The sequence below is a fragment of the Mobula birostris genome, chromosome 24 (assembly GCF_030028105.1).
Source record: "Mobula birostris isolate sMobBir1 chromosome 24, sMobBir1.hap1, whole genome shotgun sequence".
Taxonomy (NCBI): Eukaryota; Metazoa; Chordata; class Chondrichthyes; order Myliobatiformes; family Myliobatidae; genus Mobula; species Mobula birostris.
Window position 1 is genome coordinate 18,279,613 of NC_092393.1, and position 26,402 is coordinate 18,306,014.

Below are 26,402 nucleotides of genomic sequence, written 5' to 3' on the forward strand. Positions count from 1 at the left end.
AAGGAGGAATCTGATAGGAAACAGTATGGAAGATGGAATAAAGGGAAAAAGGTGGGGGGGGGGGGGAGCCAGAGAGAGGAGATGGGCAGATCATGAGGATGGGGTGGGAAGGAGACGAGAAGGGGAGAGAAGGGGGAGAAAAAAAAATAGAATGTGGTGGGGTGGTGATCACACCACTTAGAAACTTAACTGCATCTAACGTATTGGGCACAATTGAATCAACTTTGCAAGAAGAGGTCTTCTTTTATTCTGCTGTTAGCAGCAGTGCACAAGTTGAGTAAATCTGGGACTATTGGCAGGTTCAGGGAAAGAAGAATATGGGCTAGTTGAGACTCGTGGTCCAAGGGGTTGCCAAGACATGGATGGGGATGTCTTGTAGGCTCTGGTTGGATACTCTCTGTGAGTTTGTGAGTGTCATTTGGTGTGGTGTTTAAAGAAAGCAGTGGGCAAAGACATGGTGGGAGAGTACCAGAAAGGAAGGCAGGTGAGTCAGAAAGTGAGTAACTTAAGGGTCATATGGGAGTCAGGTTCCTGATTCCAAACTGTTAACCTGCTTAGGGAGCTTTACAAAAAGAAATCCTCATGGAAGCCAACAGAAACAGAACTGGCTTATGGAGAGTGTGAACCATCCAGTGAACATATAACTGGTGGTACTCAAAAATGCCTTGCACATCATTGCCTGGTGTTATTTGTTAATCAGTTACTGCACATTTCCACAATCTGGCAAAATGAAAAACTTACCCACTAAACACAATATTTATTAGAGTTGTATCAAATTACTTGGTACCAATGCACCGACTCCATTATTGCATTGCAAATTAATGTAATGTTGGAGATTTATGCAATAAAATTACTTTTACAGCAGAGAACAAAACGCTTAGGTTTTCTGTTTTCAGTTGCTACACAGAGGATATTGCAAAATACACCAGCTTGGAACATCCTCTGTGTGTGTCATAAGCAGCAGACTCACAGGCGAACATCGAGCCAAAATCACTGACTTTACGAACAGTACTCTAAGCACCCAGTTCTATCAGAAGTTGTGTCGTTCAGTATCTGATTTTTAGACAACTGTATAGCATTCCACGCAATAAAAGACAGCAGAGATTCTGCAGTGCTTCTGAAAGAAATCCTCTTTCACATACATTTAGCAAGAGGTCTGATGGTTTTTCTCTGACTTTCTTCTCCCAAAACAGTATCCCTGACTCATTTGCCAGGGTCAACAGACTGCTATGAGGTTTCAAACTCCTTGGAGTCAGGGCCTGATTTGATGCAGAATGTCTGTATATGTTCCAAATTTCCTGCACTAAGTATGGCTGACCTCAACAATGCAAATCATTTGTCCGTTGCTTTGTCCACAAGGGATTGTCCCCATGTCCTACATTCAGGGGCTCTGCAGTGTGATTAAAGTCTCAAGGAACTGCTCTCTGGAATGCATAACCCTACAGTGCTTCACATGAACTTCTCACCCTTACAGAATTTTACCGCTCTACCCTCCCATTTGTTCACCCAAGCTTGGGACATTGGACTGCCCACCATTTCCAAAATCACTAAGCAACACTTAAAGAGAGATACAACACTGAAAAAAAACCTTTAATGTACTGACCACCAATCACCATTTTCACTCATCCTACACCAACCCATTTGATTCTCCTAACAGTCTCAGCAGCTTAATGGTGTAAATCAGGCATCCTTCACATCTTTTTAATGATCACAAGACACAGATAGATATTAAGAGCATCAGGTACCGCAGGTCTACCCCCATCAACAAGTTCCTTGAAAGCAGTGGAGCTGGACTTGTGGCAAGCTGCATTGCGAATCGTGTCCCCTGCTAGCTACCCAAGGATGAAGGCATTAGGGGCCTTCCAACTAATGGTACAAATGAGTGTCTTGGATATTTTTATTGTAATCACAAGACCCTATTGGACATTGGTTATAAAGAATACTGTAAGGCTGGTTCATTGGCGAGACCTTGGTTGCCTTGGTTGTTGTGCGGACCAGGCCCTCGTGCCAGCTTGCTTCATGTTACGTTGCCTGTTGTAGCCAGCACCAGGGAGGGAGATGCTGGAGGCCGCGTGGGCACTTCAGTTTCCTTCCCGGGTTGGGGGTTGGCCCCCCCCATTGGTGCTGCCCTTCAGTGTTCGCTCGGTGGAAGGCAAGCTGAATTGCGTCCGTCTGCAGCTACACAGCATATGATGAGCTGTTCTGGCAGAAATGTTCTCCAGGACAACATCCCATGCACCAACATTTTACAAGGCATGACACTTAGGGACTTGGACTATATATTTTTTGTGACTATGTTTTTCTACCATCATAACTAGAGCTGCTGTGTGCTATGTGCTGTGTGCGACTGTTGGTGCTGTGCTTTGCACCTTGGCCCCGCAGGACGTTGTTTCATTTGACCGTATTCATGCGTATGGTTGAATGATAATTAAACTTAAACTTAACACAGTTTCTACCACCCATCCACACACTGAAAGCAATTTATAGTGGCTAATTAACCTACCAACACACACATTTTTTTGTTATGTGGAAAGGAATTAAATGATCTGTAGGGAACCCCATGTGGTCACAGGGAAAATGTGTGAATCCATACTGACAGCACTGGAGGTCTGGATTGAAACCAGATCACTAGAGCTGTGAGCTGCAGTCTATCAGCCACAGTACTCTGCCACCTCACTGGACCAGACCTGTTTGAATTCTGCTTCAGTCACAACTCTTAAACATTTGGCTTTCTAATGATGAAGTATCAGCAGCATGTTATTTTTCAACGTGAATTTTGCCACCTTTGTATTGACTTGATTGTACATACTTCTCCAGGAGGTGCTTAGCACAGGCAAGTCCAGAAAATCTGTTAATGGCTTGGCAAAGATAAAGTTATTACTTTTACCACCCCTAAAGTTTAACACAAAATGTGCATTCTCTTACCCTTATTCAATTTGTTTAATGTATTCTGTTGGTAAATCAGACGACCAACTGGCAAAGTTGTTTCTCAGCCATTGATTTCAATGTACTTGTGTCATGTGGGAAATGGATCTTGGAAGCAATAATAATGTCACGCCCATGGTAATAATTATCAGTAATGCCATGGACACCCTGCATCAGTGAGAGGTCACTATATTTGCACACAGCCAAATCCCAAACATGGCAATCTGGAACAAACAAACAATCTGCTGGAGGAACTCTGTGAGTCAAGTTATATCTGTAGGAGGAAAGGAATTGTTGATGTTTTGGGTTGAAAACCTGTATCAGGACAGTCAATGGGAAGCGGGAAATTGAGTACAAACTAAAAAGGAGTGATATTGCAGAAGGGAGTTTTGCAAGTTTAATTCAGCCCAACTAGGCAGCAAAGTGGGGCAAAGTCATTTTGACAGAGGAACAGTAGAAGGAAGTTTCCTCTACCAAAAAAAATATATATTCTTCCCCCCACTATCCCACATTTCAGGCCAAGTCCATCAGAAGACACACACCTGCCTTACCATGAGTTCACTTGCTCCCCCTTTCTTTGCGTCACACTACTCTGTAAGCTTGCTGCAATAAGGATATAGGAATTCACCATAGGGAGTACTTGGTCTCAGCTCTGGAAGGAGCTGCCAGGAGTCCTGACCAAGTGGATACAAGCCCATAGCCTCTGTCTACCTCCCTGCCTTGGTAGAATTTGTTTCTACTCTGAAATGGTAGAATGGTTGTGGATCAAAATTCCTCCTGCATTACAGAAAATGAGGAGGAAGTGCTCAGTGAAGAATGTAAATTGCAGTACAAACATTAACCCCTTATTCATGAAGGTCTAGTAAAACACCATTCTCTTGCCAATGATGACTGATCCATTTTATCATTTCTTCAATCATTTTTTTAAATTTCCAGTCACTTAGCTATTGACTGAAAGTACTTTCACATTTAACTAAGACTGACTTACCTGTTGCTGGGCAGCTAGAAAGCACTGCCTAATCCGTAACACTCCACACCTCTTTCCCTACAGCCCTGGTGAAATGTCCTTTTCAGATATATAATGCCCTTTTGAATCACCAAGCTTGATTCAATAATTTTATATCAATAACCTCTGGCAACCCAGCCTTCCAGCTGAGCAACTAACATATGACAACAGTAGGAAATTGATTAAGTAATAGAGGACAATGTGTAGGGATAATTGGAAAGTACTCAAATTGACAAATAACTTGTAAGAACCCACGTGGCCTGTGCTGGGTCTTCAGTTTTTCATGACATTTGAACTTTACCTATATCAAGATCAATACCTTAAATTTTACTGACTCTCCTAAGTTGCATACATGGAAAAATGTTGGAAAGGAACAGCGAGTGACTTAACATGCATTTGAGGAGGGAGGGATACCAATTCTTTTGAGTGGAGTATCCCACAATTCCTTGTGAAAGTTTCAATATCCACTGCTAGTTCTGACCTAAGTCAACACTGGCATCTAGCCATTTTTCCATCAGCAATCCCCTTATAATATTTGTGAGACCAGTGCAATTTCCCACCTGACCCAAGCGCATCAGCCTCATTGATATGTATGGGGTGAAACAATTTCTAGGAGAATGCTAACTAGACATTTCATTTTTAAATTAAACTAGACAAGGGGGTGACCTGTTGGGGAACCCTTTGAGAGAAGGGTAGTGCAGTCTGATGTAACCAGAATAAACATTAAATTTTCCTCAATGCTATTGGCATCACTTTGCTTTGGAAACTTAAGTTGAGAACCTCAGTTTATTAAAGAAGAACGACGTGTAACAAAGCAAATCTAGCTCCTCCTCGTTTAACAAAGAACACTTTTAATGGCATCATTTCTGGTTTATCTGCCACCGTTGTGCCTCTTGTTGTCATTCTGGAGACATGCAGTCCTTTCATCCCCCATCTCTTCATCTGTTCTGCTGTTTGTTGTTTGTCTCTGATCCTGGAGACATGCATGCCTCTCCTCCTGTGTCTCTTCTTCTCTCATCTTTTTTTGTCCTGACTCTTTGATCCTGAAGTCATGCGGCCCTGGCCTCATCCGGTTCTTGTTCTCTCCCTCTCCTTGCCGCTTCCTGATGTTTGGCGTCATCTCTTGACCATAATGTCCCCCTTCCCTTTCCACGCGGCATAATTAGGCTGACCATTTTTTTTTTACCCTAATGCTGGATAGAAGATACGAAGCAGTAACACCAAAGGATGCTGATTATTCTTGATGTGGTTGGTGCTCTCCTAAATGGACGTGATATGGTCACTGCTGTCTTTTGACTGCAGCATAGGGTTTTATGGGTGTCTCGAAGTACGTCATTACAATAAGATTTAATTATCTCTTATTGATGGGTGGCAGTTAGATCTGTCCTATTCCTGCACATGCTGATGGTGTTGAGCAGAATGTGACCCCTCGAAATAGAGCTGCCCTGCCCTTTTGCTCCAGTAGGCGTTGCTGCTGAGGCTGGCCGTGCGCATGCGTCAGCCTGTCGCATCCCGATTTCCATGATGGTCGATCGGCTCTCAGGTGAAAGGCAGCCTGTTGATTTTTGGTGGATGAGCAATTTTATACAAATATATAACCCTGAACTTTGCCTGCATTCTGTAAGTTAGCGCATTTTAATTCAATTTAGCCAAAAAAACTGCCGCTGTAATGCACCATTTGTGCTAATTGGAGGTCACAAACAAACAAACAGACAAAGCATGAGAGTTTTAGTAGTATATAGATACATATAAAGTGTGAATGTATTTTGTTGTTTTAGCCTACAAACAAGTTTCTAATAGTCTTAATTGGGTATTATTTTATTATTTTCCATATGCTTTTAATTTTTTTGAAATATTGACCAACATTCAATTTCAAGAGTGGATAAGCTAGGGGGCGGAGCCTCTCCAGCTGTCAACTCCATTCTATGAGAGCAGTCAGCAACTGGTGGCTGAAAGTGGAAGACTGCATGCAGAATCACGCTGTAAGAAATAGCATGATTCAAGGACAGGCAAGCTCAGGATCAGCAGATGTGTATCATTCTTCCAACTACAGAAAGAACTGGGGACTTTCACCTTGGCTGTGAATGGCAGAGAAATGTGAGAATGGGCTCTTAGAAAGCAACAAATAAAATGACCTTATTTTTAAAGAGATAAACCTAACTCTGCATTTTTCATATTTATTTTGTCTGATTCTATCATTCTCCATATGTTGTTACTTGTACTTTAATGATTGCCCGTCAGGATATCAGTCCATTAATGCAGATGCAGGGTGGTGTTAAATTACAGCCAAACACATGTGCCATGTGGAGTGTATATAATTTTGGCCAGGAAGAGAGCAACATTCAAAACTGCCTTATTTATATTGGCCAGATCCAAGTCCGGTTACTACAGCTTCTTTGCTCTGAATCACCAATGGGGAAATATTTTGCTCTCAATTGTAATTTATAACAGCTGCTAATTTTCATCAACAGCCAACATTGAAAACATTGTCCAAGTCAATCCACTAAGCGCATAGTCACTGAAAATGGAAAGGAAGCAAAAGAAAAATTGGCACCTTACTTGCAAATACAGATGTTTAAAATTCCCAAATTTCCATACTCATTCTGACAAAATGTAAGACTCTCGCTCTTTTTCCCAGTGTGTCGCCCACTCTATTATTTGCTGAGAGTCATAAAACTGACAGTGCATTTCAATTCAAATTTGATTTCAGTAACTTGTACATGCCAAATAACAAAACATTGAAGGAGTCTGTGTGCACTGACAAGGGGAAGTTGCTCCCACTGGGTACAAAGTTCAGTAATGTTGCAAGAACTTTCAATTGGCTCCACTCTTTTACTGGGGGCGGGGAGAGTAACCATGGGAATGCAAACATTTAAAATCATAACAAGCTTCATTTACATGTCTTAATCAGAAAAAGACAATTTAAAAGACAGGTCAAGTTGGGCTTTAGTAGCATCTTAAATGTAGAAAGATCGAAAGGAGAGAAGATTTGAGAAGAGAATACTCTACTCAAAATAAGGGCCCAGGTGACCATAAGCACGACCATCATATGAGAGGCAAAAATAGGTCATATAGCCATGAGCAGGAAGACTAGAAGGAACACACAGATCCTGGAGGGATGCTCAACAAGAGGTTAAAGAGAGTTAGGGCAGCATAGTAGTGTAGTGGTTAGAGCAACAGTTTACAGTACCAGTGACCCAGGTTCAATTCCCACTGCTGTTTGTCAGGAGTTTGTATGTTCTCCCCATGACCACATGGGTTTCCTCCAGGTGCTCCAGTTTCCCCCCCAACAGTCCAAAGGCGTATTGGTTGGCAAGTTAATTGGTCATTGTAAATTGGCCCGTGATTAAGCTAGGGTTAAAACAGAGGATTGCTGTGTGGCACGACCCGAAGGCCAGAAGGGCTTATTTCCCCCTGTTATCTCAACAAATATACAAAAAAAAAGTCAGAAAGCAGAAAACTTTCATTTGTGACTGAGCCTTTCATTGATAACTAACAGACTACAGCTAGTAGAACCCAGAATTCCCAGGGATGGCCACTTGGGCTTATCTCTCTCAGTGCCTGAAAACCCAAATGTAAAAATAGGTTTAGATATGTTTAGTACCGTGTGCTCACGGGCTTGCTTATTCTCAATTATGCAGAGGTGGTCTGCTCAAGACTGGACTGAAATATATAAACAGGGAAGTAATATCTCATTGTTAACAATTATTTGAAAACGTTTTAATAGTGTTAACAGCAGGCAAATAGAAAATCTGAACCATTCCCATGGTGACAATAACTCCACCTCAAGTGACTGCCCTGGTCCAGTGGTAGCTACCTTGCCTCTGTATTAGATGACTATGGGTTCGAAGCTCTCTCAATAACCAACACTGATGTTTCAAATTATCTCGGGCCTGCTGCACTCTGAGGATGCAGCTCTCAAACTGCTATACTGCAGGCCTGTCTGCAGACAAATAAAATCTCTTGACATGATGCAAGACATGTGCGCTCCTGGTGTTCTGGTCAATATTTATCATTAAGGAAACAAATTATGCTAATACACTAGCTGATATTAACATCCCACAGCGAGGACTAAATGCAAGTTGATTGAAGTTTATTTTATCACCGAGCAGCATAGCCCTGAAACATTAATAGGAAGCATTTATCATAATGTCAACAATATACGCGGAGCCAAGCACATCCATCAGGATCTAGCAAATAAAGATAAAAGGATGCACTTTGTTGCTGGAATTTCAGAAAATCAGCTTTAACTGTAATAAATAAGAAGGGACTTTGCCCAAGCTTCAGCTTCCATGTAAAACCCAAGTATAAGGAGAAGTATGGAGTCACATGCTGAAATCTGGGTTAAAAAATAAACTGATGGGTGAACTCAGGTAGCATCTGAAAGGCAAAGGGATGATTGATATTTCACTCAATGCTGAGTGTAGAGGAAGATAGTCCATACAGAGAAGAGAGAGGGAGAGGTGAAACAGATGCTGGCAGGTAAAAGAAAAAAAGATAAGAAAATAAAAATGAGGTAAATAGAGTCAGGTGGGGGAAGGGGGATACGGGAGGTGAACTAAGGGAGATTGGTATGTGGGCGATGGACAGATGGATCCAGAAAGGAAGGGAGTTAGAAAAAGTGGACAAAGGGAGAGAGAAAACACATGCGAACTGGTGGAAGTTAAAAAGGAATACAGGGTGAGGCCACATTGAGGCCACAGCCATCCTGGGACCTTGAAGCCTTGTCAGGTGAAGCAGAGATTCACAGACATCTCCTCCAACATGATCAATTGCATTAAGTGCTTTGACATGGCCTCTGAGGTAGCCCACTCCCCGGGTTCCTTTTCCTTTCTCAACAGCCCACGCAGGTTTTCTTCCCCTTTCTTCACTTTCACCATCCTTCCGCCCTCTCTTTACTTTGACTCATCATTCTCCTCTCCTTGGTTCCAAATGCCTGTCATCCTTCCCATATCTAGTCGTGCCCGTCGCCTACCAGCCTTTGCCTCAGACTTTCCTCTCACGAGGGCTGAGTGGCTTTCTTCCCTCTGCGCCCTCACTCACGATACCACGTCTCAAACTGACCAAACCTTTCCATCCACAGATGCTGCTTATCCTGCTCTGTTACATAATGTACTGGTTGGGCACAGGAGTACATTCAGCCAGAGACTCATTCCACTGAGATGCAGCACTGAGCGTCATAGGAAGTCATTCCTGCCTGTGGTCATCAAACTTTACAACTCCTCTCTTGGAGGGTCAGACATCCTGAGCCAATAGGCTGGTCCTGGACTTATTTCATAATTTACTGGCATAAATTACATATTACTATATAACTAGTTATGGTTCTATTACTATTTATTATTCATGGAGCAACTGTAACAAAAACCAATTTCCCCCAGAATTAATAAAGTATGACTATGACTATTCTTCCAACAATTTTTTTTCTTCTATGAGGGTAAGATTTTTTGCCCTACACTTCTCATCCTCTGTAATCTTTCACTTGCAGTTACAAAAAATTCTATTGTTTTGTGAGAAACATCCAGAACAGTTTCATTCATCGGGATGGCCTGCAAGAATCAACAAAACATACTTCAAAAGAAATGTGTTACTATGCTAGGGCTGTGTCAACTGTTAAACCACGTTTTGTGTCTGGAAGATATTTTAATATCTTAATATTGGATATATCATTTACAGTCCTAGTCACAAATACTGGTGCCTATTTCACATTCAGAGCAGAACAATTGTTGACATTTAGCCCACTTGGATCATAAAGTCAGTCATAAATGACCTAACTGATTATCAATAATCTTTCCAAGGCTGGGTTAGATAGAGGAGATAACCCACATCCTCCCTCATTGCAAAAATTGCTTCAAGAAGCCGTGGATAAAAAAAATGACTTGTTATTTCCAAGTGATTTGATATGCAGTGATAACACAAGAGAACCTCATCAGTCGCCTGTGAATCTAAGGAACAGAAAATTTGCAGTTCTTATCTTTCATCCTTCACGCTCCATAATGTAATGCCCTGGTTAAGATTTATACTGCTATACTGTAGATTTCATTTCAGCAGTTTTCTGCAAAAGCAGTGTGTCCTGCTGGTAGAATGTTTCGGCTTAGAGATAAGAGCCCTGCTGTTCTACTTGGAATGTTCTGTCCGCCAATCAGGATGGTGGAATTGGGAGAAAGTTCTGGAGTGTCTTGGTGATGGACAGTGTGGTTCATGGGCCTTTTGAGCAGGAGCTGCGGAAAGGACAGGAGGTAAGACGGCTGAGAACGGCGTGGGAAGGAGAGTGCCCTTTGCACGGTGCTTTGTGCCGATCAGTGGCTCGAAGAAGGGCCAAATGTCCCAAGAGAGAGCCTGTTTGCTTGAGATGGATTTCGAGTGAAGTTTGGAATGTGGTGTATGCCAAGGGTCCAGCATGTGAGAAAAAAAAGACAACTCTAGGATGAGCTCCAACTTTATGTGCACATTTGTAGTAGTTTAAGTGCAATGGGCCCTTTTATTTTTTTCTTTTCCCTTCCCTACCAACTATTCCATAAAGCTACAATTTGTAAATATACTCCCATTATAATTTTATGCAGTATACAATCTGATATTTCTTGCTGACTGTCAACTGCGTATGGGCAACACTTAAACAGCATTCAGTCAAATCGAGGTTTCTATCGTCGGAATATCATGTCGTTCCTCTTTGGTTGAGCCCCAAATCATACTGACCATAGACGTATATTGTTTATAAAAGGTGGCCTTCTAACTGCTGTGTCTCGTGGCTGTTAGTCAGCTGACAAATGAACCAAGTTTGCACATGACCCCAGTGAGGAGCTACAAAATGGATTCTATTCCATGTAAAATTTGTCACTGCGCATACTTGATTGACACTGGTGGAGATTATCAGGAAGCGTTGACGAGATTTTTGTTTAGAGTGAACTACATCAGCAGCACATACTCCCAGGGGTGCAGTGCTAGCCGGAGTGCACCAGAGCGCGTCCGGTACCTTTAAGAAAGAATCCGAAATAAACAAGCTAATTAATTAGGTGCCGCCCAGGGTGATTTGAGTTATCCCAGAAACTGCTGATCTCCTGGAATTCTTACGCACAACAGACTGTGGAGTTGACAAAGAATGGTGCCAAAAACAAAAAAAATTCTGCGAGTGGATTTCACAAGACGTTTTCGCTCACAGAACAGCTTAAAGATGTGCCGGATGCACTCCAGCTAGCACTGCACCACTGCATATTCCCCCCTCTAGAGGGAGCAGCACCAACAGTCCAGATCACAAGGGGTATACATGTGGACAAGTTAAAAAGTTAGATTTCTTCCCATTGTATCAGAGCCCACTGAAATGTCAACTTGCAACAGTTTGTCTGAAATTACAATGCTGAATTTGTACTAGGTTGGAGGTTTTTTCTTTTCATGTACTTATTTACTTTTAGTGTTCTCTAATGAGTTAATCATTTTTAAAATACAGTATCTACTTTCATATTTTTTGCAATCACATTTAATGATATTTGATCGTTCGTGAGCCCAGGATGTAATTTATCTGCAATGAAGGCAGCTCTGGCATCTTTGGCAGGAGAGTTCTCTACTTCCCTGATCCTTGCTGATAAGGTAGCAGCTGATAAAGGAGCCGCATGTGTGGGTGGCTAGCCCACTATCATAATGGGATGGATGGAACTAACCTTTAGACTAGGAGCAGCCTACATTGTTCATTTAAGATATATTGACTGAAACCCCGGCCAAGTCATAAACACTATGGGTTTGTTGACTAATTTTCATGGCTTTGGTTCAAGAAAAGTCCTTGTTCACTCTTATGACTCACCAGAGGTCAGATATTCCACCTATTTTAAATCTCTCTCTCAAATGTTTCTTCAAAATACCATTTTTCTGTAAAAGTACTCACAATCTAGCATCATTTCACAGGAGATATGACTTTTTCATCGTGCGCAGGTCACATGAGCCTGAATTGAGGCTAGCACATTGAGGAACATCAGCCTTGATATTGCAAGTGAAGAGGCTCGCCCAGATTCACAGCACACAAAGCATTCAAATGCAGCCACATTAGGAAGCTCACATGATCCCCAACTAGCAAATCTCTCTGGCAATGAGACTATTTAAAAGCTTCCAATTTTGTCACTGTACCTTTACTCTCCAATGTAAAACTGGAAGATTGAACTAAGTAAACTTCACAAATAGCTCCATCACCAGAATAACAACTTTCATTCTGTGCACTTTTCTAACAGACATCACCCCTTCCTGCTACATTATACAGTTTGTCACAACAATCCATTTATTTACTCCGTTCTCTTTATATTGAAGACACTTTTCTGAAACTCCAGGAGGCAGCATATCGGCCCTGCATAAGACAAAAGAATCTAGCAATAAAAAACCAAAGGATAACACCACAAGAGATTCTACAGCTAAGACCAACCACCACAGCCATAACGCTTAATTTCAATGTCCCAAACACTGCCATACCCTACCTGCTTGTGTCGATTTCCGCCTGGCTTTCTTGATGTCCTCCTCTGTTTTGTAAGTAGACTTATTCTCCAGTTGTTGAGTTTTAAACTCCAGGTCCTTCTGTCTCTCCGCCAAAGCTTTTCGAGCCTGTGAGAAATGCAAGTTCAGTTAGACCAGATCCAAAGAAGTTTTCCTTCCCTTGGGATCTACCAGAACAGCAGCAAAGGACACTGTGAACATGGGATATTGAGGTACTTACACATGCACAAGAGAGAAGTTTTTGAAGGGGCATTAAATGGAAGTAACAGAGGAATGGCAGCTCCAGAGTAAAGACACAAAGTGCCTGAAATGTTCTCGGGCCTGGTGACGGATTGTGCTGGGTGGATGGTACAAGACAACAGGAAGGATTATGAAGATTGTAAAAATTGCCTAACTAAAAGACTAAAAAACTTCCACATCAGATCTTGAGACCCTTCCCTTAGCAGAAGATTGGTATAAGTTAAATGGCTGCAATAGTCACGTTAACAGCAGAATTGAGGATTTATCTGGAAGCTGCTAGTGTGATCGCAGTCTCATGCATGGACACAGCATCACTGAACTGAATTAGTAGCTTCAAATTAATGAACTCATTCATCCTAATATTACAAGGACCAGACTGCATTGTTTGGATGGCCACATTGAGTTAAAATGGAAGAGCTTTTTCACAGGTTTTAAGTACAGACTGCAAAGAATCAGGAGGCAAGCATTCATTTTATCTTCTCACAATATCAAAATAATGTGATACAAATTCAGTTTGAAACTAGTGATGATCAATAAAGTTTCAAGGCTTCAGCTTGTGTACTGGATAAATGCAAGTGTGGCAAATAGGTGGCACTATAATGCCAAGATTAACAGAGGCTACACTTCTAGGAAATGTGAGAGGCTGGGGAGGCCAATAAATATAATAAAGCGACAGGTTTATAGAGAAGAGAGAACAGAAAACATTGTGCATATCTCTAAAACTATTTAGTTATGCTATGCAGTGCAAGTTCAGCATCAAAGAGTTTCATGATCAATAATGAAATTCAAACATAATCATTTTGACTTACAATTGCTTTTGATTCTCACCCTATTTACCTCATCCAGCATAGGTTTTGCACTCCACACCAAAGGCCCAAGAGGTTATTTAACATTCAAAGAACTGCTGAATTTCTGGTCCTTTGGTGCTTGGGGCCCTCCAACAAAATCTTGCAGGATGTTTAAAGACAACAGTGATCAGCATTTGAAAGGATAGCACATGATCAACAATTGGCTGCAAGTATATAACCATCTTCTACATGTAGATGAGCTAATGCAATGATCCATGCGCAGACAGAGAAACGACATCTGTAAATTTTAGCACTTACTGGCCACAACTGAGTCATATGGGATTTCCTGTGCCTTTCAGGGAATTCATACAATACCACATTACAATCAGTGAGGCGTATAATATCACACCACAACTCTCCAGCAATTGAGACTATTGACCTGTCTCAACTGCAACAACTGTTTAAAAATGACAAACTTAAGTCAAATGAAAAGAAAAAGAGTAAATCAATTGTTATGCCTCCACAAGCAAGGTAAAAGATATAAGGTGTATCGTCATCACATCAGGGAAATAATTTGAGTGTGGGCAGAGTATTAAAGCATAAAGACATTTTTAGTTCAAAGTAAATTTATTATCAAAGATATATATGTCACCATATACAACCAGGATTAATTTTCTTGCAGCATACTCAATAAATCCGTAATAGAATCAATGAAAAGCTGCACCAACTTGGGCATTCAACTAATGTGTAAAAAGACAACAAACTATACAATACAAACAGAAACAAATAATAATAATAATAATAATAATAAATAAGTAACAAATATCGAGAACATGAGATGAGATAAAGAGTACTTGAAAGTGAATCTATAGGTTGACGGAACAGTTCAGTGATAGGGCAAGCGAAGCTAAGTGAAGTTATTTCCTTTGGTTCAAGAGCCTGATGGTTGAGAGGTCATAACTGTCCCTGAACCTGGTGGTGTGAGTCCTGGGGCTCCTGTATTATCCTCCTAAAGGCAGCTGCAAGAAGAGAGCATGACATGTGTGGTGGAGGTCCCTGATGATGGATGCTGCTTTCCTGCAACAACGTTCTGTGTAGATATGCTCAGTGGCAAGGAAAGCTTTACCTGTGATGCACTCGGCCCCTATCCACTACTTTTTGGAGGAACTGCTGTTCAAGGGCATCGGTGATTCCATACCAAACTGTGATGCAGCCAGTCAATCTACTCTTCATCACACATCTATAAAGCTTCTCAAAGTTTTAGATATCACGCCGAAACTTTGCACACTCCTAAGGAAGTAGAGGCACTGCCATGCTTTCTTCATAATTGTACTTACGTGCTGGGCCCAGGACTGGCCCTCAAAAATGATAACACCATGGAATTTAAAGCTGCTGACCCTCTCCTCCTCTGATGAGACCGGCTCATGAACCTATGGTTCCTTCCTCCTGAAGTCAATAATCAGCTCCTTGGTCTTGCTAACATTGAGTAAGAGGTTGTTGTGGCACCACTCAGCCAGATTTTTAATCTCTCCTACATGCAGATTCATCATCACCTTTGATTCGGTCTACAACTGTGGTGTCCTCAGCAAACTTGAAAATAGCATCAGAGCTGTGCTTAGCTACACAGTCATAAGTGTAACGCGAGTAGAGCAGGGGGCTAAGCACACAGCCTTGTGATGTGCCTGTGCTGGTGGAGGTCGTGGAGGAAGTGTTGTTGCCAATCTGAACTGACTGGGGTCTGCAAGTGAGGAAATCGAGGCTCCAATTGCACATGAAGGAATTGAGGCCAATGTCTAGAAGGTTATTGATTAATTTTGAGGGGACGATGTTACCGAATGCTGAACTGTAGTCGATAAAGAGCATCCTGATGTAAGGATCTTTGCTGTCCAGATGTTCCAGAGTTGACTGAAAAGCCAATGAGATGGCATCTGCTTCGAAACTGTAGCGCCGGTAGAGAAATCGGAGCAGCTCCAAGTCGTTTCTCAAGCGGGAGTTGATATGTTGCATCGCCAGCCTCTCAAAACACTTCATCGCAGTGAATATAATTGCTACTATACAATAGTGATTGAGGCAGGTTACCATGTTCTTCCTGGGCACTGGTATAATTGAAGCCTGTTTGAAGTAGGTGGGTACCTCAGACTGCCAAAGTGAGAGGTTAAAGATCTCGGTGAACATTTCAGAAAGTTGGCCAGGTACCCCATCTGGGCTGGATGCTTTTTGTGGGTTTGCCCTCCTGAAGGATGTTCACGTCACCCTCAGAGACTGACATCACAGTTTCATTGGGGGCTGCGGGAGTCCGTGATAGTTCATGGCTGATGATCAAAGCAACCATAGAAGGCATTGATCTCATCAGGAAGCAAAGCCCTATTTCCACTTATGTCACTTCATCTTACCTTTTAAGAGGTGATAGTATTCAAGCCCTGCCACAACTGACAAGCATCCTTTGTTGATTCAAGTTTAGTCTGGAATTGCCACTTCGCCCATCAAATGACTTTCTGGAGATCATACCTGAACTTGTTATAACTTTCTTGGGAACCAGACTTGAATGTCTCTGATCTTGCCCTCAGATTGGAGATCTCATGGTTCATTCAGGGCTTCTGGTTGGGGAAGACGCTGAATGATTTTGAAGGGGCTCACTCATCTACAATTGTTTTCATAACAGTGACAACACATTCATTCATTCAGGTCCCCAGATAGGTCTTTGAACATGGCCCGGTCTGCCAACTCAAAGTAATCCTGCAGCTGCTTTTCTGCCTCCTGTGACCACCTCTTTGTTGTCACAATCTCTGGAGCTTTGCTCTTTAGCCTCTGCCTGTATGCAGGTAGGAGAGGGCCAGCCAAGTGATCAGATTTCCGACATGCGATCTAGGCATGGAATGGTAAGCGTTCCTTACTTTAGTATAACAGTGGTCCAGTGTGTTGGGACCTCTGGTGCTACAGGTTATATGCTGATGGTAATTGGGCAGTGATTTCTTCAAATAAGCCTAACTGAAATCCCCGACTATGATAAAATTCTGAATAAAAGTGTCCTTTATATACATACATACATGGATAAATTGAATGAATTGCAAATACAGTACAAATTAAATACAGGAATGACTCACTTCATTTTTGCTTCTGAAAGGTCAGGATTATTAAGTGAGCATACCACATATAGACACCCACAACCTATGGACTCACTTTCAAGGACACTTCATCTCATGTTCTCAATAGTTATTGCTTGCTTGCTTATTTATTTATTTATTTTTCTTTTTGTATTTGCAGAGTTTGTTGTCTTATGCACAATGGTTATTTGTCCATCTTGGTATACAGTTCTTTTAATTGATTCTACTGAGTTTCTTTCTACTTACAGCGAATGCCTGCAAAAAAATAAATCTCAGGATATTTTACAGTGACATATATGCACTTTGATAATAAATTTACTTTGAACTTTTGAACATTATTATGACTGCAAAACAAGGTGGAGAAATTGATTGAGATAAACAAGATAGCAATTACAGATAAATTTGAGTCAACAACAGGAGAGGTTATCAAGGATTTGAGACTCATATGGAAGAAGTATAATAGGTTACAGTTGGGAAATTGTAGAAAGTGTGAAGCCAAGGATTAACCAAATGTGTTTAAGGGAGAATGGTTTTAAATAGTGATAAAAAGAAAATCAACTTCTATCAAGATTGGGATGAAGCCAAATCAGAAACACAAAATTTTGAGTTAGCTCTGAGAGCTTTCTGCAAGAGTAGACCAGAATTTGTTGGAAAAATCTTTAGTTCCACAACAAGCAGTAAATATTATGAAGTTCAGGATTCTAGAGCAAGTGCAAAAGTCCTGGCCATTGAAGCTTTGCTAACTGTATTCCAAGGCATCCAATAGCTTATCACAATTCCTCAGTATTTGTGCTAAAGAACCTGCCCTGGATTAGAACTATCACAGGAAGAGTAACCTCCTCCATTGCGACTGAGAGGAATAGATGCTAGTACAAGACATTTATATATTTTTAAATTATTTACTTAAACCTTCTATTTAGTTTTTATAATTTCATAAATATTTTCCTGTTTGACTTTCAATGGCTATAGAACAGTGTTGAATGTCAGGGTATTAGAAACATTAAACTCGTGAATGATTGACAGCTGACAAAAGTGGAACTGATACTTTTCTAGCTGTTCATCAGCTGATTTGCCAGGATTAGTGGTGTTAGCCCACACTGGAGGGTTTGGACAAAGCAAATTTGGACTTGAATCACAGGTCAGCTGTAGGTGTGAGATATCTCATCACCGGCAGCAAGATCTGACCAAAAGTCCTGAACCATCTCAATGATGAGGCAGACTTAAGTAACAACTTATTAGTGACCTTGGGAAAGAACAAATCACACTGGCTTCGTTTGACATATCTTAGTAGTACACTTGATTTATATCTATGCATATAATTAAAATGTTAAGTTATAATTTTTCATCACATACTAAATTTAAAATTAATTACTTGTGTTTTAATACATTTTTAAAAACTCAAAGTGACTAACCATCCTCCATCCTAGTCAAAAAGGTGCAACAGCGCCTTTATTTCCTGCGGAGCATGAAGAAAGCTCACCTCTGTCCCAGGATACTGACGGACTTTTACTGCTGTACCATTGACAGCATACTCACCAACTGCATCTCAGCGTGGCATGGCAATTGTCCCATATCGGACTGCAAAGCACTCCAGCGTGTGGTGAAAATTGCCCAGCGAATTATCGGCACCCAACTGCTCACTATTGAGAACATCTACCACAAACGCTGCCTGGGCAGGGCAAAAAGCATTATCAAGGATGCATCTCGCCCTAACCATGGACTTTTTACTCTCCTCTCATCCTGTAGGCACTTCAGGAGCCTCCGCTCCCGCACCAGCAAGCACAGGAAGAGCTTCTTCCCTGAGGCTGTGACCCTGATGAACCTCACTTCACAACGCTAAGCAGTATTGCATCCATATTGTACTGCCTCAGTACTTTTATATTTGTGTGCTGTAGCACTTACTTTTTATTCACAGTTATTTTGTAAATAACACTATTCTTTGCATTTCTGGTCAGATGCTAACTGCATTTCATTGGCTTTGTATCCATACTTGGCACAATGACAATAAAGTTGAATCTAATCTAATCTAATCTAACAGGCTTCACAACTAGCAAGGTAATGCACCATCTCTGCAAGCTGTGAATCCTCATCAGAGACAGGATCTCCACATTGCACCACTCACAAAGCAATCAACATCTCGACTTAATGGTGCGGAAGACCAGCGAGAAAAGGCCTGTGCATCCAGGTCCGGTTAAGGTGAGCATGCAAAAACAACAGGTAATGATTCAATAAGGCAGAAGTCCAGACCAGGACAATCTACCCCAATACGTCTAATATGGAGAAAAACAGAGATCCTTTGTGCCAGACCTTGGTGGACAGGCCTTGGGCAAAGAGGCAGAGTTGGGCTGCTGAAAACTGACAAATCTCTTGGTGGGTAAACAGTAAATAGGAAATGTTGAATAAAGAAGGATATTTCATTAGGAGGAGAATACTATTTATCAAACAAAAAACAGTGTTATGTGACTGGATGTACTTGACACTGCTAAAGGAAAGGCACAAAGAATTGTAAACAAAGGACCTGGTAAATGGAAGAGGTACAAATGGTAACAAATCACTGAGAGTGACAATAAAATAAAACCTAAACATAAAATTGCAAGGGATATCAAAATCAACATAAAAACATGGGACAATCATAAAGTAGTAGAAGTAGAGCAAAAGTGATGCATGAAGCTGATTGCCAATTCGTGGGGTAAATCTCAACTTTGTCCCATAGTGCAACATAGGCCACTTTGTGGGTACTTCCCTCACCCAATGACAATATGATATCACTTTTTACTACACTGTTGAGAGCTAGATGTGCATGGAACATAATATCAAGATTGACAGAAAGAATGACACCCAGAAACCTACACCTGTAAATTGGTAACTTGGTATGACCTAGCAGAAAGCCATGGAGGGAATTGGAGATGGAAAGTCCAGTCAAGGCAGAAGTTAGACAAGGTGATTATCAACTGCTCTAATGCTACTTGTGTATCTAGATCTAGGAGTTTAACTCTTTTTTTTAACCTTATCTCATTAACAATCATCTTCCTAGATTAATACAGTACCATTGTACTTGTAGGAGCCATGCATCTGTTCTCTGTCAGCTTTGCATTCTGTGGTACGTGTTAATTATATGAATCAGTCACGTGAGTGAGGGTGTGGTACAGGTAAGGGGAATGAGTTACATCTTCATGCTTTGTTCATTGCAGTTTATAGTAACTTGGACCAGCGAACGTTGTATCTTTCGCTGACGCTCAATTACGCTCAGTTTACACTTTGGTGTGCTTAAGATTCTTCGCTTTAAAATTGTATGTTTGCTAATTGCTTATAAAGAATTGAATACGTATCCTTGACTTTTGGAGAATTTTGGAGCATCATGCAAGTATAACAAATCCATGGGGTCATCGACAATGGCATTTGCTTTGGTTTGGCTGCTACAGTATGCAAATAACAATAGCATTGAAATATAAGATCATAATGTTGAAATTCTCTCTTCAAAGATGTTGCCTGACAAGTTTTTTCTATTTTATTGTAGTAATATAATATTGTAGTCTATTTATCATCTCTATCTTCAAAGAACAGTTTACACTTCACAACAGGCAGTTGTACGTAAAGTAGCCATTTAAAAAGCCGAGGAATTAGACAGACAGCTATCTGCAATGAAATTTATCTCTGAACTTTTGAGAAGATAGTGACCTGAGTGTTGGATGAGCCCCAGAAAATATCAGAATTTAATATTAATTCCAGAATGAACCAAGATTCCAAAGAAGCAACATCAAAGATTTCACTGCCATTGTGACATGATGCTGACACCTAATTATGTGGATGTTCTATTTCAACTTCTTGGATCCTAGAAGGTGACAATACGTGACTGGGATCTTAGCAAGAGTCTCTATTGCATTCCTGCTGCAGTCAGCTTGATCTCTCAGTTGACAGACTGGTGTCTGACTGTCATTGCTTTGCTCTTTTGTTACTGTATTGCTCATGCAATAATGAGCCATAACAAATCTTAACCAGCCTGAAGGTACATTCAAGGGCACGGGTTTACAATTTATCTGCTGACATGGAGCAAGGAGTCTTTGCCTGTATGTTAAACAGTGGATTTACATCAAAGGGAGAACTTTATGTAATTATGCAAAATGTACAATGGCAAATTAAATCCAGATTTTATTTCCCATTAAATTTGGGGTTACATTTTGGTGCTAAAAAAATTATCCAACAGATTTAAGAACTCAGAGGCTTTATTCTAGTTTCCTACAATAACTCCAAAGAGGTTCTGAACAAGCTTCTAAGCAATAGAATAAACATACAAAATTGTCCACGCTACCCATCGAATTTCACTTTCGAGTCACAAGATTGTCAGTTTATCAACTCTGAGGATCAAGAATACAAACCTGGGATGATGGTTCAGTGCAAAATTAGGGAATATGTCAAAATACCATTTCTGAGATGAGGGGAAGGGGGGAACGTCGACTCAGACCACGAGAGGCCTGCGTTAGGCAGTTTTATGCCTTACAAGGCGCAGAATGGAAGTTTGTGTGGGGCGCCACTCCTCGCACAGACACTAGAGCAATGTGTGCTTAAGTGCCTTGCTCAAGGACACAAACATGCTGCCACATCTGAGGCTCGAACTAGCGACCTTCAGATCACGAGACGAACGCCTTAACCACTTGGCCACATGCCCAACGTTAGATGAAATGAAATACCTCAAATGAAAATACTGAGATGAAATACCTCAAATCATCCCAATTGCTCTCTCGAGTTGACATAACTATGCTACTACATAACTTGAAGACAGCAGGACAGTTACCCTGGTATCTGGAACAATACTTGTTCATAAAGGTATGGGTCTGCTGCTCCATTTCCTACTTCATTTGGCACGGTGACACTGTGTTTACGCTACCAGACATGGCCATTGAGATCTGACCTTGCGTCTGCAAACCCGAATCCTGTCATGGCAACTGTGTAATTTAAATTCAAGTAAATTAACTACATGTGGGATTGGAGAAAGGGGTGGCGGTGGGAATCTAACTAGTCTCTGTATTGTAGCAATGAATCTAGCAGATTGCCATAAAACTCATCTAATGGACTTTAGGAAAGGAATTCTGCCATCCTTATCCGTTTTGGTTCACATGTGACACCACTCACCCACGTGCTTCACTCTGTACTGCTCTCCGAAATGGCCAAGAAAGACCGGAATTTGAATATCTGCCTTGTTAGCATTTTTCACTTCCCACAAGTGAATGTTTTACAGTGATGACGGCTCTTTCAAGAGTTTCCTTTGGAGGATTCAAGGATCAAGAATCAAAAATCAATGTTATTCGCCATGTATGTTTAGATGCGTTGCTCTGGCGCGTTGTTGCAACAAAATGACATTCAATAATTATAAAGAATAAAAATATATATAAGAACTAAACTTAGGGGTTAAACTACGGATATAAAATAAAATGTGCATAGATGTATAAATACCAGCATGCATTTACAATATAAATAGCATTATAAAGCACTTAAAGTATCTGCAGTGCAGTGACTGGAATAATAGAGCAGGTGGGAATGCTTGATCCTTTATCACATCTGTAGCGTAGTGGCAAAGGTAACTAAAATTTAAAGCCGAAAAGTTAAAAAAATATATCTTCTTTAAGCTAGACCTAATTTTAAGAGCTATGCAATTCTGAAAATGATAGTGCTTCCATTCAGGCACTGCTTTAATGCTGACAATCATATATACCTTCTCCACTGTAGCATAGCGAGTGCTCAGTTGCTTGCGAAGGTCGGATATATGGTGGTCAAACTTCTTCATATCCTTCTTGAAGTTGTCTCGAAATGATAGCAGAGGTTTCTCCACCTCACTCTGTAGCTGGTGAAACAAAATCAAAGATGAGCACTCATCATCAAATGCAGAAAGTTTTAAGTGCATTGGGATTTCTCCCATAGAATTTATAATCAGAGTATCACCAGCTGTGACATTGCCAAAAAAGTGTTGTTTAATATATCTGCCTTTTAAACAGTTAATAAATATCAGAAACTTTAATGCCTGGGCACAGATTGTTTCCCGAGAACCATAGAATAGGATTTCCTGTCATTAATGCAATTGGAGGAATGTGGCACTGTTTTGTAGCTATGTTTATCAACTGCAATCCAGTTTGACTATTGGCTGAGTGAGCATCTGAGTGGGAAGTTCAAACAGACATACCAGTCTCCAAACTCTTCAGATTAACGTCATCCAGGACAAAGCAATAATTACCTTCAGGCACACCACCTGTGTAGGAGAACTTGCTGCTTGTCTCAGTTTTGATCCGCATTAATATGTGGGAGTCTTTTAAAAGTCAACTGCTTATAGTTCAGGACCAGACTATTCCAGTGAGGGTGAAAGATAAGGATAGCAAGGTTCAGGAACCTTGGATGAGAAGAGGTGTTATAAATTTAGTTAAAAAGGGAAAGGAAACACGAGTGAGGGTTAAGGAAATTGAAATCAGACAGGCATCATTAGGAATATAAGGGGATCAGGAAAAAACCTCAGTGGAATTTGGGCAGCTTAGGAGGCCATGAAATATCCTTTACAAATTGGATTAAAGAGAATCCAAGGGCATATTATATGTACAGTATACTAGGAGCAAGAAGTGGCTAGCGAAAGAGGAGGTCCACTCAAGGACAAAAGAGGGAATTTATGTACCGAGTGAAAAGAAGTGGCTGGGATCCTAAATGAGTACTTTGCATTAGCATTCACCAAACAGAAGGATGTGGATGATGCATTAAGGGGGTTCTTAAGTGGCATTTAGACAGACACATCAACAGGCAGCCCAAAATGCCAACTGTAGATGCTGCCTGGGCTGCTGGGTTCCTCCAGCATTTTGTGCACAATGCTTGGATTTCCGGCATCTGCAGATTTTCTCTTGTTTGTGAACAGTCAGCGAGCAAAGGAATATGGACCACATGTACAGTTTAAATTGACATTGTGCTCAATCCAGATACCGTGGCTGAAGGGCCTGTACATGTGCTCCATTGGTCTATGCTCCATGTAAAGCTACAATCAGCCAATCAGTGGGGGCATTTTCAATTTTCAATGGCAAATATAGGCAGATATTGAAGGGCAGTGGAGCTCATAGAATTTACCTTGAGTTAACTCATAGAAGAAAATTGGAACTCTTAACAAAAATGCACATAGACACCGCCAATTTGAAAACGTTCCAAAAGTGCACAGCTCAGAATCTTTATCTGATCACATTCTATCGCACTACAGCACTAATACTGCAATCATTGAAAAGTCAACAGTGTATGCTTTTCCTGTGTTAGTAACTGACTATATTTTTGGCTTATAAATCATTTCCTGTGTTGATGAACATCATAATTTTAATGAGTATTTTTATGATTGTGTAGAGCAGGGGTGACCAACCTTTTACATTCCATGCATCAATTTTTCACTCATGAGTTCAGATGCGCCATACAGCTCTTGTACCCCGTTCATTTCTTGTAAAAATATGTTAATAAAGAACTCGTGCGTGAAAAAAAATCGCATCTGAACTTGTATGTGAAAAAATTGACAAATGGAATGTAAAAGGTTGGCCACCCTGGTGTAGACAGTACACAACAAAGAAATCCTTGTTGAAATATTGAGAACTGGGAGGGGTGGGGGGAGCCCTGAAATAAAGAGGACGTATGTTCCAAGAATCACTTTCTCACAGGTCTTCTAGCAGTACCATAGATTTAGTATTGTGACCACAAGTGAGTTTGGTATTTAATTATTTTATTCCTATTATTATGGCAAAATTTGTAAAACAATTCATTACCTTGGATGAAAACTTCAGATGAACCTCAGCTTCATCTGCCAAACTTTTCTTCACCTGTGCCCAAGACTCTCCTAGAGTGCTACCAAAAATAAAGAAAGCCAAGTCTTAAAAACAGCAGATAGCCATTGAGCACATCAACATGAAATGCTGTCGTAGGAAATCAACATCCATCATCAGGAATCCTCACCACTCTCTTCTTGATGTTGCTATCAGGTAGAAGATACAAGAACCTCAGGACACACAGCACCAGGGTCAAGGATAGCTACTCCCCCTCAACCATCAGCCATCAGGCTCTTCAGCTTCACTTGTCTCATCATTGAAATGTTCCCACAACCAGTGAACTCACTTTCAATGACTATTCATCTCAGGTTATCATTATTGATTGCTATTTACTTATATTTGCTTCCGCACTCTGGTTGATCTTTCATAGGTACTGTCATAGCTTCTATTCTATAGATTTGTTGAGTATGCCCACAAGGAAATGAATCTCAGGGTTGTATATGGCAACACATACAGTGTCTAAGTATTCACCCCATCCCCCCCTCCCCCGAAAGTTTTCATGTTTTATTGTTTTACAACATTGAATCACAGTGAATTTAATTTGGCTTTTGTTGACACTATCAACAGAAAAATACTCTTTCACGTCAAAGTGAAAACAGATCTCTACAAAGTGATCTAAATTAATTATAAAATATAAAACAGATAAACTTTACTTTGCACTTTGATAACAAATATCCAAGGTAAAGGCAACCTTTCTGATATTTGTTCCAGTTACCTAACTGTATTTTAACGCATTAATCTTTGTACATGTGAAATGTCTCACCACCACCGTGGCCTTGAATGTAACAGCCCTTCCATGACTACTGTGGGAACAACCATAGGAACATAAGAGCTATTTGAATATAGAGGTGAGCCCTGTGTAGAGTGGTGACAGGTGATGATTGGTTCTGAATTGGTGGTTTGACATGGTGCTATGTATTGGTCCACTTACTGCAGTATTTCATATCAGCAGAAAGGGCATAAAATAGAGCGGTCACAGGGCTTGGGAGTAGCTCTCTGAGGCCTTAGCAGTGGGCAGGTCATGAACAGTGCTGCAGATCATGTGGGAGGTGTGCTGCAGTGAGAGGGGCCCATGCACACCTAGTTAAATATTGTAATGCCTGCTCTGTTCTGTCCTTATAAACATAGTTTTATAGTCCTAAGTAGATAATTGGAGTTTGCGTCTTTCTCTCTCACCAAATCGTGCCAAGAACACTTTGACTTAATTAAGCATTTTGACATGGTAAGCAGGATCTTGCACATTAAATAGAAAGCAAAATGTTTAGAGGTAATAGCAAGGAGGAAGACCCCCCCCCCCCATATAATACCGACAACCGAGTGGACTGAAACTGCGGGATTTGGGAACCCGGTCAATTTACTGATGAACTGCGGTGTGCTGGTGGATTGAACAAACTGGATCTCCGAAGGTTAAAGATGGGACACCAACCACGTGTTCGTACTAAAGGGATTAGGGGAGCCACAGAGGAGCTTTTTGTCCGCTAGTGGCCATCATAAGGCAACAACTTCAGACAATCTCTCGGAAGCAGGAGGAAATAGGGAACTTTAAACATGAGGTGGAAGCATTGAATGGCTGCATGGCCGTGGTAGCAGTCGGCCATCGATGCAGACTTGCGGTGAAGAGATAGAAGAAAAGAGAGTTGAGATCGCCTGCCGCCTGGCCAAGGTTTGGCAGAAGTAAGTGGCATGAAGGGCTAATTGGTAAATGGACCAAGTGAAGGTCCAGCATCTTATTTTACAGGGCAATGACCCGGATATCTGGGATGCAGATATTTGATTTGATGGTAAAGATCAGGGTGAAAGGGTGGAAAGCTGCCCACCTCCTGATAAACCCCAGTACTTGAAAGTACAATCAACTAGGCTTATTGCATCCACAGAAACATAGTCTGGCCAATCTCTCTCTCTCTCCAAGCACCCCTCAGCCTGCAGCATTGTTCCAACACATCCTGGGACAATGTATCATCCAGCTAGAGGAAGAGTGGAGTGAAGACCCGAAACGGTGACCATCTCGGTGGTGACTAAAGGCTACTCCTTCAAGGAATTG

At 41.1% G+C, this 26,402-nt stretch overlaps 1 protein-coding gene across 2 annotated transcripts in view; it reads right to left on the reverse strand.

The window, feature by feature from the left end:
• gas7b (growth arrest-specific 7b) overlaps positions 1 to 26,402 on the reverse strand; it is a 527,545-nt gene that overhangs the window by 49,366 nt on the left and 451,777 nt on the right. For both annotated transcript variants that reach the window (XM_072241983.1, XM_072241984.1), the window contains exons 9-11: positions 24,302 to 24,380; positions 22,243 to 22,371; positions 12,385 to 12,508 (exon numbers count right to left, since the gene is read on the reverse strand). In XM_072241983.1, coding sequence (XP_072098084.1) covers positions 12,385 to 12,508; positions 22,243 to 22,371; positions 24,302 to 24,380 — 332 coding nt within the window. The remainder of the gene's footprint in view (positions 1 to 12,384; positions 12,509 to 22,242; positions 22,372 to 24,301; positions 24,381 to 26,402) is intronic.